This window comes from Mchenga conophoros, linkage group LG4, assembly GCF_057382185.1.
Source record: "Mchenga conophoros isolate Kocher_MC1m ecotype Shallow Benthic linkage group LG4, M_conophoros_male_GT1.1, whole genome shotgun sequence".
Taxonomy (NCBI): Eukaryota; Metazoa; Chordata; class Actinopteri; order Cichliformes; family Cichlidae; genus Mchenga; species Mchenga conophoros.
The window spans coordinates 36,878,336-36,897,370 of record NC_140529.1 but is presented as its reverse complement, the minus strand read 5'-3'; the positions used below and the strand labels follow the sequence as shown (position 1 = coordinate 36,897,370).

General features: G+C 44.2%; 1 protein-coding gene across 10 annotated transcripts in view; it reads right to left on the bottom strand.

Moving 5' to 3' along the window:
- Positions 1-19,035, bottom strand: part of LOC146576709 (RNA binding protein fox-1 homolog 3-like) — a 431,434-nt gene that overhangs the window by 51,703 nt on the left and 360,696 nt on the right. For 9 of the 10 annotated variants that reach the window (XM_085272168.1, XM_085272169.1, XM_085272171.1 and 6 more), the window contains one exon: positions 3,737-4,030. In XM_085272168.1, coding sequence (XP_085128294.1) covers positions 3,737-4,030 — 294 coding nt within the window. The remainder of the gene's footprint in view (positions 1-3,736; positions 4,031-19,035) is intronic. The other variant, XM_085272166.1, reaches the window with a different exon arrangement.

The following is a 19,035-nucleotide window of genomic DNA, read 5'->3' as shown; positions in this document are numbered from 1 at the left end:
CAAGCCGTTGCCAGAGGTTTGTTTTCTCCTTCGAGTGCCAACGCTTTAGAGGCATGCACTCTCATGATGGAGTGAAAACAGGAGCATTATCATGTCCTGGCACAGACGACGGTGTCTTATGTTCGAAAGAAAAATCTCAAACGCCCGGGTGTAGTTACAGATAATTAGCTGATTTCACTAAGCAGCTGTTGGTTTTGGCTGCTGGAGAAAAGTGCATCTCTTTCTTTTGCTCCTTTAACGGAGGGAGAAGAAGACAAGTGGGGGAGGGCGTGTCCTCCTTTCAGAGAGCCTGAATCATTCATGTCGAAAGCATGTCAAATCTCCTTCACGGAAATAAATAAAACAGCTCAGGTTGACATGTTTTTCTGGGAGCCCCCTAATGGTTCTTCAGATATGCGCTTTCATTTTAGCAGCGCATTCTCAGTCAAATTCGCCTCCATCGTCAGGCGCCGAGCTTGGCCTGAACATGAAAGCCTGCTGCTGCTGCTGCACATGAATGTGCAGCCGTGCGACTCTCACTGTTAACCCTCACCTTTTAATAACACGGGCTGTTTTTGTGTCTGTGATGCAGGAAACATTCAAATTAGTGTCTGAAAAAAGAGGGGGGGAAGAAAAATGACCTAAAAAAATGGGCAACAAGGGTTGGGGCCAAAAATTTCACTTACTACTTATGTAAACATAAGAGAGAGAAAAAGTTAATTAAGGCTTTTGAAAAATGCAAATATGTTACAATAACAAAAATAGGCCAGATTTGCATGTTAAAGTAAGAATATGCAGCTTTTTCTGAACAGTAGAAACAGTGACCTCTGTGGCCAGAATGGGTAATTACAGGATTCTGGTGCATTCAGCTCATAGACAGTATACAAAACATGGGTGTAGCAGTGATAATCTCACATGTGGTTCATTCTGGGCTGGCTTTTTTTGCTATACATACTTTTTTTTGAACAGGATATTATGATAACTGGACAAATTCATGTAGTTATATGAGAAAGCAAGCGAGTTTAGTCACCAGCCTGCTTTCCAAAACAGTATTAGTCAACCAAACACGCAGTTGCTGATAAGTCCAAATAACAGACTAATACTATAAGTCCTCACACTAAAACTGGACTGCAGACGTCTTAGACAGACCTAAAAAGCAAGCAATAACAGTCTAAAGTTGGGTATTTTAACACTGAAGCGTATGTAGACCTACTAACATCTACTGGAAGCTGCTTTCTCTCGTGACCTCTGTGAACACTCTCCTGCAGATTTTATAGATTCAGGAACTCATTTTGGTCAAATTAGTTTTGTTTTCTAATTATGGTGAGTAGGGATGGGTACCGGTTCTGACATAAACGGTAGTAACCAGACCGAAAAGCAGCGCACATTTCGGTGCTTTTTTTTCCTGAGATGTCATACACTTTGAATTCTAGCCAATCATTTTACGTTTCCAAGGATAGTAGGCGGGTCCAGGTACGTACGTTCTTTTAGAGCAGAGCTACAGATTAAAAATGTCCAAGGTGAAGCGGTCAAAGTCTGGCTGTACTTCACAGCAAAAGATGCAAACTCAGCAGCAACAAGTGCTTTAAGCTGATACTGTGATACTGTCAAAGGAGGTAACACCTCGAATCTGGCGACGCATAGCGTTTTTTTTAAAAGCCGAGAAATGCACCATATTTGATAGCTTGCTGCGAGACCTCACACCGAGCACATCTACTGCGGGTGGGTTGCCTGTTATGCAACATCCCCCAAAAACCCGAAGAGGAGAGTCCTGGCCCCTAGCCCTGCCAGTGTAGCAGAAATGATGAGGATGATGATGCAGCAGCAGCCGTTCTTCTCTGCGTGAGTAGCTTAATGTTGTTCGTGTGTAATTTACGTTGAGTAGGCTAACCACGTTATTACATTAATGCATGTAAGGTGAACTAGCAAACACCATCATAGCTACATGTGGCTGTCTTCTTGTTTGATGGCAGATACTCCCTGCACCCTGGCCAAAAAGGCTAAAATGACCAAAGAAAAAGTGGAAAACAGCTAAACATGAGAGGTTTAGGACAAAGTTTGTGTTTTTCCATTGTTTAAGCACTGCTTCCAGCCAAGAGTGATACCATATATGCCCCATAGCTGCAGAAAAGGCTAACATTGTTATCATTTTACAAAAAAAACAGCTGAACATGAGAGGTTTTTGGACCAATTTTGTGTTCTCCATTCTTTAAGCACCGGCACCGTTTCAAAAGTACCGGTTTGGCACCGGTCTCGGATGAAACCTAAATGATACCCATCCCTATTGGTAAGCTTAGCTCCATCTTTTATTATGCATATATTTCATGAGCCAGCCTCAAGTGGTCATTTGGAGAACTGCAGCTTTTAGGGTTGTGAGTTTCATTTCTGAGCTCATCAGCTGCTCATACAACAGATGAAATCATTTTCTTAGTACAAACCACAAATTTACTGTTAACACACCCACTCAGTGTTACGTGTGCTTCAGCAGAATAAAACCCATTTGTTTGCACAATAGCAGCTTCCTTTGTACACTTTATACTCCTAACTTTAGGAAATATTCAATCACAATCACTGACAGTAATGAAGGCAATGCAAATCCTGCACTAAGAACCACTTTAGCACACGTTATAATAAAGAGAAGAAGCCAGTGTAGAAGTTATTTGATCGGTTGAGGAAGGGAGATCTTTTTATCAACAAATCCAGAAATGCACATAACATGTGTGTGTGATATATGATGTTAATATGTACTTCTGCTGCTGTTACAGTACCACCATGTTTCCCCTGCATGGTAGACTTTTGGATTTATGGCCGCAGCACCGCGCTGTATTCACAGAGTGCCCCTGAGCCCATGCAGTGATTTGCACCTCAGAATCAGATGTGTTTATAATGCAGATTGCAGATTACAATATTGAAAATGAAATTGTTTTCAGCCTCGTCCCTTGCGTACAGAGATCTCTCTTGATGCTCTTAATCTTTTCATCATCCATGGTACATAACAGAACGAAATTGCCAAATTCTTTGCAGCATTTTCCTGAGATACATTATCATCTTCCCCTTCTTCACTTCTAAAGACTGAGCCTCTCTAGGATACTTTTTATGTATCCAGTCATGCTGCTGACTTCTTGCCAGTGACCTAATTATTTGTGAGATGTTTGGACTGATGTTTTTTAAGCTTTGAACAATTTTTACAATCTTGTTTTGACCATTTCTTAGGTTTGACTTCTGATTTACTGCCGCTGTACTATTCTTCTGTCAAACATGGGGTTTAATTTGCAGCGATTTAAGGGGTCGTGCTTCTGAATGAGAGTTTATGCTCCAAACTGCACCAGTTTTTCCTCAGTTTTCCGTACGTTACATGTTATTTGGTTCCAGTTATTTGAATCGTGCTTGTCAAGGCCACATTTACTTCCAAAATGTTTTTATACTGGAGCCGAAAAGTTTGAAGACTTTACATGCTGTGATTTGGGATCTGTTGAAAAAGTTTCCTGCATGCACACAGACTTTTCTGTCAATATACAAAGAGGGCAGAACTGGAGAGTTATAGGCAAGGACAGATCATGTAAATATTGACTGAATATTAAACAACAGGCTCACTTCTCAGTGAAACAAGGGAGAGGAAATGAGTCGAGAGAAATCACAGCATTTGGCTAAGCTCACACTGGTAAGCAGACGGAAGAAACCAGTCACGGGAAGAACAGTCGGACATTTGTAACGTTATAATAATACGGATAAAAAAGATAATATGAAGATATTTTACTTGCTGACAGCGTGTTGAGAACAGTGTTTGCAGGTGGTGAAGGACACTGACCGGTGCGGTCGTGGTGGCGGGCGTGCTGTTGTCAGTGCCGGCCGGCTCGCTGTGCGTCTGTGTGGGCGTGTAGAGGGTCATGGCGTGCTCGGGCACCCGGCTCTGCCCGGTGTAGTCCTGCGTCGGGAGCGGGTGAGGTGCCGCAAACTCTGCGGGAATGCCATTCTGTGGGGGAGGCGGGTACTGGGCTGGGGTGTACGGCTGGGCCATCGCTTCTGGGGGGTTGGTGGCCTCTTGGTTACCCTGTGGAAAACGCACAGCAGGAGGCGGGTGTTAGAACTACGGTTAAAATTAAACTTAAAGTAGGTTGTTTGACTTGTAAAACCAGCATGAAAGAAGCGCAAAGATCCCTGGTGTGATATGGAAGGCAACCAGGGAGAGATGTCCTGCACACCAACTAAGTCGGGGGGAAACAGCCATCATATCACATCTCAGCTCATATTAGAGAAATCCTTGATCTTCTCTAATGAACACAGTTTATGTTGTAGAGCATGGCTTGCTGTTGGAGGGGCAAGAGTCATGGGGAATCTCAATTGCACTTGTGGCAAAGCACAGGAGGAAAGATCAATTAATTGATAAAATTTTGATTAGGGCCTTTGATTTCAATGACAGGTCTGTTAAACCAGCAGCTGCTCCCTCTCCAAGCTCCACTTTCATACTTTTTGCTTTATGAGCTCTCCTGCTCTTCGCCACCCCCGTCTTTGTTTCTGTCTCCGGTTATCGTGTGGACTTTTTTAAAGAGTTTTAGAAAGATTACTTTTCTCTAATTCTGTTTCTGCCGCCTTGAAATTTCAGATTCAGCCAGTTTTATTTTCGAGGCTTGCACGGCCTCTGGCTAAATAAACGGAATAAATCTGCAGAAATCTTCTTTAAATTACGAAAAACCGTGAGCAGAGAAAAACAATGTGAACAAGGATTTGTTTGCACCTTTTTGTACTTTTAGTCAGTACAGACATGTCTCTGTCAGTAGTGTTTTTCATAAACTGTAGATAAAAGATGGATGTAGTTACCCGTGGCGCCGACTGTTTTACTGTTTGGTAATACTTGTATCACAGCCCAGGACTAAGGGTGTGATTCCCTGTAATTAAATAGAATTTCAAAGTATTTTATTTGAAAATGCAATAAAATTATTACCTATACCAATACTGAAAGATATTGATGCTAAAATCAGACACCGAGTCAGAATTTTACAGTAAAAGAAGAAATAAATATGTTGTAAGTAATTTTATGTAGTTTTACGTACGTTGGCTTTACTCTTTAGGGCAGATTTTTATATCTTTATTTAATTTTCTTCATGATAATGTGCACGACCAAAGCTTTATTTGACTAATATAAATGTGACCGTTCTCCTTTACCAGCTTACAATACAAAAATAAATACTATAAATACTTGCAGGCCTACAGTATGTGACCTCATAATTATGAGCCAGGTGGAAGTTTCTTTTCTTTTACAGTCACTGTTCGAACATAACTTTGAAAAACAGCGTCTGAAGAGTACAGTATACTTTACATGTAAGGTAGTACTGTTATAGTATTGTTTGTTTTTCTGCAAAATTGCAGACACATTACACAGTACTTAAAATCACTAACAGTATAACTGTGCCTCCTTCCCCTCAGGCGACACTTAAATTTACTAACAAACTGCTGACAGGACTTTCTTTCTCTCCTGTAGAAATCTGACTTGTTACCCTCTGGTGCACCTGCCTTTAAGGATGGCGACACAAATATGTAATTTTAAATAAAATACCTTGAAATTCAGTTTTTGATACAGGGTACTTACAGTCTTAGTCACTGAACGTAATCTAAGGTGTTGCCTACTGTTTTCTGAGCATTTCTTCTGTTGGTCTTAGTTTTTTGAAACTGGACATCACAAGCTATGAGTGGATCTGACTGAGAAACCACGAACTCTGCGCTCTGGTACAGTAGCTACTTGTGAATCACCCAGTTGGCCAACCTCAAAACAGACTTGATTTATTGCTGCATATCAATAAAATGGGAAGAACGCAGGTTTCTGGCATTTTTCAGACCCAGAAACAACCTTATGTTATGGATGTTCTACATCTACTCAACACCCAATGAACACGCTCGTGCTTTAAGACAGTCGAGACCTGGATGTCGATGCTTCATCTTTAAAAGACAAAAAAAAAAGGAAATTGCACCGAATAATCTCGTGCACTGAAATCCACAAATAAAGGTTATCACTTTGAGTTTTTAGACAGTTGCACAGTTGTACTCTATGATCATAAAACAATTGCAGCAACACTGAAATGTAGGCCTACGTTTTCTCGACTGACCACAAACTAATAAGAGAATTTCTGAGGAACTGGACCAAGAATCGATTACGTCTGTGTTTGTGAAGTCTTACAAAGGTAAGGGTGAGCCGGCTGAGTCCGATGGAGATATACTCATATATATATCAAGTTGCAGAGCCCTGTCACTAGCAGCACGCGCCCTTTGTATAACTCTGATCCATCCATATGCTTCCTGCTCGGTTTGCGCTGTGTTCCACGTGTATTTTGTAGTCTCTGCTCCTGACTTAAGTGATAGATGGCTCTTTGCAATGAAGCAGTTTCACAGACCCTTTGTCTCGTATGGATGCTTGAGATGATGAGCTGCAGAAATAATGGACTTTTCTGGCTGGTGCACATTGTTAAACTCGGTAATGGCTGGACTACAGAAGTGCGTGTCTTATTGTTACGAAGCACCGAGGTCTGCGAATCCAGACTAATGAGCAGAACGGTGAGATCAGTGCTGCTGGAGCGGATATCCATCCCAACATTAAAAAACACAGAGGGAAAAGGTGAGACAATAACGCCGAAATCCAATAACACCCCCTGCAAATACCCTCAATCAAATTTAAAGATACAGATCATGCGAGCTCGACGCATAAGTCTCTCGGTTAGAAAGGAGGCAAAAAAGCACCAGAAGTAAGTCTTTATGATTGGAGAAAAACAATAACGGTAAACAGATCGAGAAGTTTCGGTCTCTTTCTTGACAAGCTGACTAGGGATGGTGTGATGGTAGATAAATGTGTTTTCTTCCTCCTTGCTACTCGGCCTCCTTCTGTAGATTTCCAAAAAAAAAAACAAAAAACAACCCTATCTGGGCAGGAGGAGCCTGCGGTTTTAATGAGAGAGCCGAGCAACACTATGCTGTAAATGTAGTGGAAATAATTCTGCTCTGACGTGTTGGCAAACAAACCCCGGCCTAAACTGCGCTCTGCCAATTAAGGAAATGCTCCATTATCTAAATGAAAAAAGAGAGGAGCCTTGAGAGAGCCGAAGGATTGACCAGCCTCCTGCAGCCTGCCAGGCCCAAAGGCTGCTTCCACTGTAGGAGTGAACCCTCACTCCTGCCTGACCTAATCCGCCCTTCTCTTTTTCATTACGCTATATTTCTATCTCTGTCTCTCCCTCGATCCCCCACCCCTCCCCCCTTTCCCTTTTATGCTCATCTCTTCCTCCCTCCTCTCTTTTTATGCAGAAAGTTTTTTAATCTCTACCCCTGTGCTCTACTTTTCCTCTCCCTCCAGTCATGGCATTATATAACACACTTGCATTGCAGGGCATCCTAATTCAAGGAAGCTCTTGATGTTGGCAATTTTCAACTTCTAAGCACCCATTTTAAAGGAGAATGGGGTTGGTTACCTAAAAAAAAGAAAAAAAGAGGATGCACCTCCTGGTATGACAGCTGAATGTACTACCAGATCCTCTGTCCTCCTTTTAACCAGCCCGTGCAAGCTGTCGACACGTCAACAGTCCGGCAGAGACAGGAAGCTCGGAAACAAGGAGGTGCTGTGTTTGTACATCAAACGCCGTCCGTGTCATTAAAGGGATCAAAGCTTGGGCTCCGTCTTTTATTTTAGCTTCTGTCGGGACTTGTATCCCGATCTGTGTTTTTAAGAATTTACCAAATGCAATTTAAGTGTCCGCTGTCACGATCGGGAAAGCGTCGTCGTGTAAAGATTAGATCCACGGCTTAAGGACAAATCTTTGCTCCTGTTTTTTCTTTTGTAGGAAACCTCATTGTGCTTTAATCCAGTATATGGTGGCACCTTTAGGCTGTTAGAATAAAACACTGAGTCCTCATTAGTTTTCAATGAGATGCCTGCATTGGCACAGGAGAGGCTGCAGCAATATGCAGAGGCATGCGGCAAAAAGGTTGTGCCACACTACAATGCAGCGCCACACTCACTGAATCGCAGCCAATCGGGTGTTTGCACCGGATCACATTTTGTTTGTTTTTGCGTACGACGTGCGCGTTTTACTCGGAGTAATTGCAATGATTGCAGAAACCTTAAGAGAGGCCACAGTTTGGTGCTTATGAACGAGCGCGGTCAGCAAAATGAACGAAATCCCAAAAAACCTCAAGTCAAGAAGACTCTCCAGGAAGTAGGCGTGTCCTCGACAGAGTCGAGAGACGCTTTCATGCATGTAGATGAGCTCAGGTTGGAGTCCACTGGGAACGTTTAGGAACATAGTTCCAGCTGAATGTGTGCATGAGCGAGGGAACAAGAAGAGCACGAGGAAGGAGAGGAAGCACTCATTATCCCAAGCAAACCGCATCATCTGTCAAACATGGTGGCGATGCACGCAAACGCAAATCCTTACAGGTCTGACTGCGTTACTCAAACTCCCCCCCCCCCCCCCCCCGATGCTACGTTCCTTCGGGTCCCCCACGTGAACAGGTGGGTTCTCTTAATTTACTATTAGTTGATCGATAAAGCAAGAAAAATGACGCTCTACACGCTGAAAAGAAAATTGAAGATAAAAAAATATTGTTGTTCTTGTCTGCCATTAATAACAATTAGATGCCAATCCAGCAGAGTGGTACATGCAGCAGCGTCCTGGAAGCCTGGAAACAAATTACGTTCAGCTTAAACCGTTTAGGTAACTACGCTGGAACAAACATGACAGAGTGCCTAAGAGTTGGAAAGTCGGTGTTTCTTAAAGTGATATTCTGAATGTAGGCAAATCACTTTGTGTGGACTATGGCATTAATCAGCAGGTGCTGACTGTATTTCTACAGCTTATTTGCTGCGGATCCTCCTGCTCCTGAAATAAAACTCTTCCTTAACAACATGACATTTTTTTAAAGTTCAGTATACTCTTTCTGCGAGAGGAGCTTCTGGTTTTAGTTTCTTGTTTGTTATTTACTTGACAGTTCCTAAGTTTAGGGACATTTTTTCCCCTTTCTCGCGCTTTAGTGCTGCGTTAGCCGCGACACGTTCCGCTAAACTTGTTAAACTATCATCTGCCTTAAAGTGTTCCTCTGAGCTGGGGACGCAATCTGAATCGTTGCATTCACAGATCACACAGGCCAGTGTATATGTGTCAGGTCTGCTGCCATTTGAGCTTTAAACAAGTGCGAAGGACTGAGACGGAGCCAAGTGACACACAAACAGCGCATCAGCCCGGAGCTCGGGATCGGCGAAAGAAAACTACTAAAGTGCTGTAGCACCACGTCGCTGCCATTTCAAAGGGCAGCAAGGCAAAAGCAAGGAGGCGGAGAGAACAGGGCTCATTAGTGAAACACAAAGTAGCGCTGGCTCTCGTATGATCTTCGCCTTCCTCTGATGTAAGTGACAAACGAGTTATTCGACTGGAAATGAACTGGGAGAAGAAGAAAGGCCCACGCAAATCAGGGGAGTTGTGCTCGTCCCAGCGCGACCGCACGCCCTTTCGGCTGGGGCCGAGCGGACCCCGGCAAACGTCCACGGCGCCTAATGAAAAGTCATCCGTGACAAACCGGGCAGGTACGCAGCACATCCCTCTCCCTCCTGTTCGTTATGGCTCCGAATGAGCGCTTGTTAGACCGGGATCCCGGTGAGTGTTTCTCTACCTGCAGGCCTGTTTATGAGAAAAGACCAGGTCCCTTTGCGACACTTTAATGCCCTCCCCACATGGCCTCCAGCCATGAGCCGCCTAAACCTCATCTCCACGGGCACGGCGATGAAGAATAAAGGCAACCGGAGAGAGCGGCCTTTATCGATCTCCCATCCTTTCCATTCCTCTTTCCCCCATCTCTCCTTTCACCCTTTCTACTCCTATTACTGAAGAGCACAATAAAAAACACTATGTCTTATCTTAAGCACTCTCCTCGTGTAAAATTGGATTGGAAACCCTTACTTAAGGAGATCACTTCTGGAGCGGAGTTTTGTTTTTACAGTCAGCATAAGGAGCCAAAGGGGTCAGAGGGAGGCCTGATGGCGATGCCCACCGCCGAGGCTGTCAGTCTGGCACAAAATCCCATTGCGCGGTGCTCAGAAAGCTAGAGACGAGAGGCTTTCGCTGTTAACCCCGGTGTGGACGGTCAAGGCTATATTCCATCTCAGCAGGTACAAGGGCTTGGCCGCTCGCCAGCTACCCGTGATCCTCTTTAGCGGCACTCGCAGGGACGGTGTTGAGAGGCCGAGAGGAGACGGGCTGTGCAAATACAGGAGCTGTTAGGAGGAACTCATAACGGCAGAGTGCTGCTCTGACTCATACGTGCGATGGAGGGTCAAAGAGCAGCGCGGAGGCAAAATACGGCGGGCGACTAATTGCGTTGCATTGAATCCGGAGGGAAATCACTCAAATGGGAGCGGGCTGATCAATCTCAGCGATAGGAGCCGTGATGGAGTGGGCAGCTTTATGGCTTCAGCTCCGTCACACACAGCCTGGATCATTTTTCAGCAGATGCCTTTCTACTTTACTCGCTTCCTACTGTACTACGCTAATAGTCTAAAGAAGCAAGAAATGTTCCTCCCCACTCTATACATTAAGCAATTCAAGTAGATTTATGAAGAGCTCGGCAGCGCTTTTGCATAACCCAAACAGCGTGAATACTTAACACACAGCTCTGCTGCCTCATTCCTTCACGGAAAACATACACAAGCAACTTTTCTTTGTCAGATTACAGATGACATAACATTTTTTAAAGCGAACCTTAAAGCTTTTCGGTGCCTGAAAATGGTTCCTGTGCCATCTAAAAGCTCATGCCTCTCTAGAAAGATGCTCATTTGCTTTTAATGACTGGCTCACGGTGACAGTGGCAAACTTGTGACAAATCCCACGCGGCCGTCACGGCACGAACCCGAGCGCGGTTTGTCGTGAGAAGCGAAACGCAGCTCGGCGGAGGCCGATCGGTTGATGCAACACAAACGAAACACTGAGTGGTTTTCAGCCAGCTGCATGAAAGCCTCTTGTCGTCCCCCCGCTCTGCTGCTGATGCTCGGTTAATTGTAGCCCCGCTCGCAGACAGTCAGGCAGGCAGGCGAAAAGACGGCCTGAGATGATTTCCACAGGCAACTGGCATTCATTTTGTCTCGAAGGCGCATAAATAAAGGCTGTCTAGCTGGGTCCATTTTAATTAGATGAGCCACATGATCTTACTCCAAGTTTCTCTGTTAACACTCACCAGAGGCTGCGGCATGTGTTAATTACAACCACATGCCACACACTGAATCCAAGGTGTGCTGGAAAGGAGAAGCTAAGACGAGGTAAACAACAACAACAACAACAAAACACCTTCAGCAGAGCTTCTCGTGATGAGGTACGTATTTGGTGCAATGGCTATTCCCCTCCCCCAAGTCAACCAATTACAGCGAGCGGGAGAGAGAGTGAGGGAGAGAGCGAGCGGGGAGATTGCAGAAGCAGCCCAATTTAATGCAGATTCACATCACACCCCCAGCACAGCCAAACCCTGGTCCTCCTCACAACTACAGTAGGTTTATGATTTCAAATGGGCTGGGGAGTGGGTTATTGTTTTGTCTCACATTTCCTCCCCTGCAAACTCCCATCTTCCCATTTTTCCATCTCATTTGTGCAAAAATCAATTCGCGAAAATAAACACTCGGCTTCCTCGCCCCGTGTCCGAGTCAATTTAGATTTTGCGCGCGCTCCTGCCGCGCTTTTCCGAGAGCCTTAATCGTTTTCACGTGTCACATATGTTTCATCCGCTCTAACATGATTTTTCCTTGTTATTGGGAGCACTTATTTGCTCCACGGCCTCGGATGAAGGTATTAGAAGGAGAGTTCATTTTCCCCAATCCCTTGCTGATTTCTTCATTACATTGCAGCGGTGGCGCCGCACGCAGAGCCCCGCACCGAGATGGGACTGCTCTTAGCGGTGCGACTGCGAGCGTTACTATACCTCAGAGACGCCGGAGCGCCACTTAATAAACAGAGTAGACAGAGGATCACTTTGAACTCCTGTGACATGTAATGAACCTGTCTGCCGCAGCCACGGCGCTGTCTGGGCTCGGGCGCTGCGTGGTAAAAATGCAGATAAATAAAAAAAGAGAGAGAAAGGACCAAATAAGCCCGGAGGCCCTGTGAAAAAGCCATCAGTTACACATGGTTAGACTCGGAGCGTTTTGCCAACGCCGTAAGAGGAGATAATTGTCTGTTTCAGTGCCGTTGCCGCTTTTGTTGCATAACAGATATTTACATCTGGGACTAATTACTCCGCACTGGGTGTCAAAATTTGGATTAACTTGTGGGATTCGTCAAAGTTTTGTGTTTAGACTCGTTTATTAACGGGGAGCAGACAGTGTGCCCGTTTGACCTCGTCAGAAACGCGCCAAAGAACTTTTTCTTTTTTTGTTCTTTTAAAGTTGTCAGAACAAAGTGAAATCGACGTACATATTCCATTACTGAACAGCTGCTTGGAGATTGCAATTGATCACCGAAGGGAAAGACCTGAACCGAATGAAAACCGATAACTGAACGGCGGGATGTTCTGTCATTCTGGTCATACAAACCCGCAAATCAATCGTCACGCCAGGGGTTGCTCTTCAGACTGCAGATGAGCGTTTTTCCAGATTCTAGTGGGGATAGAAACGCCAACGTTGGTTTGATTGTCATGTTAATTCACTACCTTTTTTAATTTTTTTCCATTCTCACAGGCAGGGGTTATGATACCGGGGCCAGAGTTCCTCGTGAGGACAAAATGCCATTACTTAAGCATGCAGGAATCTCGACATGACATTCCTTGACCGCTGTGACAATGGCAAACATATGCAAATGAAGGAGAGCGCCACTGTCATTATGACCCTGTCACGGAGACGCTGACACCTCCCCGTGGACCCCAAGCATGTTAGGAAAAGGGGGAGATAAACAGCTGAATTCTGGGAGGAGAACAGGTGTAACGGCGTCTCTCGTGTTATCTCTTTATTCCCTTTGCTCTGCTGCGATTCCCGTCGTATTTGCATATCGTTCCAGCTTCCGCTGGCCTATTTGCCTCGTTGAATCCTTCGCTCTCCTTTTTTTTTTGTCTTTGCTCTGCACTGGAAGGAGGGACAGGTTTACATGGGCGGGATTCTTTGAAGTGAAAAAGCCGACTACTCCCCGCTGTAGCCAAAGCTCATCTAATCAGGGGCTAATTCCAGTTATTAAGATTTGAGAGATAACTTTGATTCATCACAGTCCATCTACCCCGATCGGTTAATCACTGTCGCGCTAAGCTCTTTTTTAGTCATCCTTTTGTTTCCACTCCCTCTGGCGTGCAGAGAGAGAGAGGGGGATAGAAGAGAAGGAAAAGGGAGAAGATATTAACAATATTAATGACCCGTGATTCTCGTCTCCTTAATGAGAAGGGTTATTAACTATGATTATCCATGATGAAATGGTGGTAATTCTTGAAAGCTTGAGAAAACTTGTACAATCACTTGTCTGCTGATTTGCTCCTGTGATGTTTAAGAAAGAGAAAAGGTGAGTGTGGTGAGAGAGAGGAGTCGGAGGATAAAGAGGCGGGGGTAACTCGGGGAAACAGCGATGCTCGCAGCGGGAAGCTGGGAGGCAGGCGTCTCCAGTCCCGCCGCCGCTGCATTTCGCAGAGTTAAAATCTGTCGTCTTCAGAGAGATGAATCCAAACTCTGAAGTCATTCCCCCTCTTTAAAACCCTCGTCGCCTCGACGTCTCTCCTGATTCCTCTGCTGGTGGCTAACGAGTGGGCCAGCGCATGCAGCCAGTCGCCCATCTGCCGGTTGACACTGCTGAATGGCTGTTTGAACACCTATGCCACTCTCGCAGATCCCTGATGCAGCATTTCCCTCGCTCGCCTCTTTTTTTTAATTCCAATTATAGGAAGTTGCATGCCTGTGGAGTCCCTGTCGGCTCCATATGATTCCCTCAACGGAGAGGGGGGTTGCGTGGTAGGGGGTGCTGTCTGGTGAATCATTGATGTGCAGTCAGACTGTTTCATTGCAGATCTGTGTGCGTGTGTGCATATGGGGGAAGAAAGGGGTTAGCAGCAGACAGATAACAATCCTGAATTATGCATGTCTGTCCCTTGTGAGGAGTCGAGGTGGCGGGGAGGGGGCTGGCGACGGGAACGAGCTACACTCTCTCTCATCCCCGGGGACAAATTTGGATAGGAAAGAGCTCGGTGCGGAAAAGTTGGGACCGCCGTGAGCTCCACCTGACCGATTCAGACGCCTCTCTTTAGCTCGACGAACTCTTCAAACTGTGATGGCTGCCGTCTCGTAGGCGCGGGATGCCCGGGAAATGAGTTCGGGAAACAGCGTGCTCTCTGGCAAAACTGCTAACAGGACAGAGCAGCAGATTTCCCAACTTATTTGTTAGATATTTTTTAAAGGCATCTTTGGGAATTCAAGCACGGGCCATGTGGAAACACTCACCTTCCCTAAATTACACTGTGTCACAGAAACACCTGCTGGGCCCATTTTAGATAATAATCCCATTTCTACATGCCAGTACAGCTCTCACACTGGAGAAATTGGATTGTTTGCATTACTGACCTGTGGAGCAAGGCAGTCTGGGAAAAGCAACAGCCTTGAGGCTTTATTAGATTCAGCCGGTCTTTCATAAACAAAACCTTGCTTTTGAAAAAGGTACAAAAAAAATAAAAAAATCTACTAAATGTGGGTAAGCGAGCACTTTGTGGACACACTCCATTTATTTTCTCCAATTAAATCTCTTTAATTGGATTGAGGGCTGGCACCTGGTTTACACTCTGTCAACCACGCAATCCACAATAATTGATGCCAGAGCCGAGGTGTCTGTGTGCGCGTGGGATGTGTGGCGATGGGGGAGGGATTCAGAGCATGTCTCACTACTCCACAATTTCACTCTGATCAATTTATCAATGGCCCGCCTCGCTGTCCGCCAGCGTCCACTGCACTGAGATGGGGAATGCCTTAACGCTTTAGTGTGCAAGCCAACACACACACACACACACACACACACACACACACACACACACACACACACGCAGTGCCGGAGGAAGCAGACATGCAGCAGCAATACTACAATGTATAAAAAAAAAAAAAAATCAATATAAGAACATTATCTAAGAATGCGCTGTATTAAAAAGCACACAAAAGAAAAGTGGACACTTTGTTACTGACGCCTTAATGTGTAACCATCGTTTAACCCTGAAGCTAAAATGGGCTGTTTTAACATGTTTTGGTAATACAGTGCACCATCTCCAAATGAAAGTTATCCTTTTTCTCAGGAAGAAAGGGCATTATCGTAGGTGGCGAGTTTGCATTTAGAATTTAAATAGCTGGTGACAAAGAGGATGCAGATTTTACAGTAGATTTGTTTACTTGCCGTCCATTGCTTTGGGTTTTAAAGCCGGTACGAGTGCTGCAGATCACAGCATCACCTTGAGGAGCACGTGACTTCAGGAGGATCGTACTAGGGCAGCTCGGTCGGCTGCGTCTCAGCGGGTTAATTCTGCAGATGTTTCAGGTGGAGCTCATTTAAGTACTTTACCATCAGGTAATTAAAGCTTTAACGGCGCATAATGCGTCATAATCTGATGATATGTTTTTATGTAGTAGCTTATGTTTTGTATTGTTCTCGCCATCATTCCAAAGTGAGCAGTTTGTTAAAGGGAGCGTGCGACCTGTGGCCGCCACGCTGCACAGCTTCCATCAAAATTAGATTTTTATTATTTTTACATAGATTATAAAGTGATCAAAATAAATTAGAATGCATGTACGTTAATATGCAGATACGAGCTTTGTTTTTAGTCATTATAATAAAGTACTTACTGAGGTATTATCTCTACCTGTAATAACTGTTTTGTAAATCGGTCATAAGCAATAAAACTCACTCTGGAGGCGTTACAGTTACAACTTTAATGTGCTACGTTTCAAACTGTTGGTGAATTAGCTATGAGCGAGGCCGAACACGCTTTAACTTGAACCTAATTAAGAGTTAGTCGGCTGTTTTTAAAAGGTGCGATTTTATGTTTTGTTACATATGAACAGACCACAACATGAAGTGTAATTACAATGAAACTGGTGTTTTTTCCCCTTGTTTTCTGTCATGTATGAATTAATTAATATTGAACATAGTTTCAAATATGATAACGTCAGCTTATTATTAATACAAACTGCTGCGTGTATTTTTTTGTCCATAAAGGGAGACGAGCTACAACAGCTGGTTTGCTCTGTTGGTGAATGAACTGAAGGCCGGGTATAAGATAAAAGAGGATTAATTTGAACTGTGAGTTGTGTAAAGCTACTGTGGTACAGTTAGAGAATAAAAAGAAACGTGGACTGGGAAATAGTCTTCTTTGAGTTCATAATCCATGTACCACAGCTTCCTTTCTTACTAACAGAACGCCACAGAGGACGATGTCTGTTGTACGTCAGTATCACGTTTATAAGCATTTATAAGACTACACACACACACACACATATATATATATATATATATATATGTATATATATATGTGTATATATATATATATATACACATATATATATACACATATATATATATATGTGTATATATATATGTGTATATATATATGTGTGTGTGTGTGTGTGTGTGTGTGTGTGTGTGTGTAGTCTTACACAATGGTCTGTAGCATGTGAGCTACTAACTGATGTTGTCACAAACATGTAGTGGAGTACAGTCACCTTTCTCACTCACTATGTGTTAACAGACCTCTCTGCATTGAATCATATCTGTTATTAACCTCTGTCTCTCTTCCACAGCATGTCTTTATCCTGTCTTCCTTCTCTCACCCCAACCATTCACAGCAGATGGCCCCGCCCCTCCCTGAGCCTGGTTCTGCCGGAGGTTTCTTCCTGTTAAAAGGGAGTTTTTCCTTCCCACTGTCGCCGAAGTGCTTGCTCATAGGGGGTCATATGATTGTTGGGTTTTTCTCTGTATGTATTATTGTAGAGCCTACCTTACAATATAAGGCCTCGAGGAGACTGTTGTTGTGATTTGGCGCTGTATAAATGAAACTGAACTGAATTGAGTAAAAAAATATTTTCCTCTGAAATAAAGTGAATTAAGTGAAGTAGCATAAAATGGAACTGAGTAGAGTACCTTAAATCGTTACTCCAGCCCTTACCCTGTCCATGTGCAGGCTACTTTCCACCGCTGTACATAAACATAATGAAAACCACGCGCTCTCATATAAAGGGCCTGCTTCAAGGCTCAAACACATGCTAATGCCACAGATTTACATACATGGTTGCGAGCTGTGGAAACACACGTGATTATGCACACCTACAGAACTCGGATCCACTCCTGAATGCAAATGCAGGCGTGGAATACAAATGGTGCGCGCCCACGTGTGGGAATGCGCAGACGTACAAATCCAGGAGATGCATCACGACGCTCTGACAGCACCTTTAAGACACTTTGAGAAACGCCCGGCTGCTGAATACGGAGCGCCGCCGCCGCCACTGCCGTACAAATGAAGAGAGGCAGAGACAGAGCGAGAGGGAGGCCAAGGGAGACCCGACACAGTAAATAAAAATACAATTTCCTCCAGTGACATGCCCATTCTGTTGGAAGCCTGACTCTAATTATTCTAAGCACTTTGAGGGATGGCTTTCCACTGCATTAATCTACACATCCCACCAGCCCATCCACAGTCGATGCACTTTTAACTACCTAAGGACGCTCTGAAACTCTTCCTGAAACCTCGGGAGGAGGAGATTGACTTTGTACAGTGATCGGGTAAGGTGCTTTGCCTGACTGAATCTTTCTCTAAATCTCCCAGCACAACACCGTGCAACAATTTTCATTTTCAATTTCAAACTGCGCCTCTCCCTCTCTCTCTTAAAAAAAAAAAAAAAAGGAGAAAAGATCAGATTCGAAGGGGGAACGTACGCGGCGCCGTGCGGCTCAAAATAAGTTGGCGAATTCTCATTACGGGGCTTGTGCGGTTTTGTGGTTGTTTTCCTCGGGGCAGGAAAGCACTCACAGCTCATTTGGAACTGAGATGAATTGATAAATCACCAGGGACCATCAATCAATCGATGAGCTTATCAGTACTCGCTGGTTGAGACTCCTCCCACTGCGAGAGGCCATTTTTGGTAGGAATATGTTGGGCAAATGGGCTTTTAACATAATAGCTCTGTCCACTTGTGCTGAGTGCAAGATTGATGCCGTGCAATGTTTACATGTTGACACAAGCAGTAATAGTGATGCACAGCAGGTCCTGTGTTTACATGTAAAATAATCTCCACACACACACACACACACACACACACTTAGACATACTGTAATATGAAAGAGTGCTCACATTCTGGTCGTGTTTATCAAAATCTAAACAAGATCAAACCATCTTTGAACGGCTGTGCTCTCTGATCGAGCCTGAACGTTTGGCTTTGCTGCGCTGCAATATCTTCTCTTTATAAACATCTGCCCCCTCAGCGGAGCGAGAGAGAAATCTAGCTTTCCAAATTATTCACCACTCTTTTTTAAGTAGAAAGTTTGTAATAACAGGAATCCCAGCAGCTATTTTTTTTTTGCCTCTGAACTGACACAGAGGCCAAACTGCAGAGTGATATTTCCAGCTTCTCCCATCATTTAAAAGAAAAATGCACAAAATGCAGAACACGAAGGAGGCTGCAATAAAGAGCGCTGCAGCTACTCTTAAACATAAGCATGCTGATATTTTTAAATGCAATGCAATGACTGTAACTGCATTACATCGCCTCTGTCAGTGCGCCCCAGGGTGGCTGTGGCTATAATGTAGCTGCCATCACCAGTGTGTGGATGGGTGGATGACTGGATGTAAAGCGCTATACAAATACAGACCATTTACCATAATTCACTCTGTCTCCTGTTCACACACACTTTCCTAGGAAGATGTGTATTAATCCGCCGCTGATTATCGTCCCAAACCGATGCAACATTTAGCACTAAAAAGTGCAGTTTAGTGAAATGAAGCCAGAAAAAGTGAAGAAAACAAACCTTTAAGTTGCTGTGTTCTTATATGGCATCTCATTCAAACACCTTTCATTAAGTGTATGCCTTCAAATCTCTT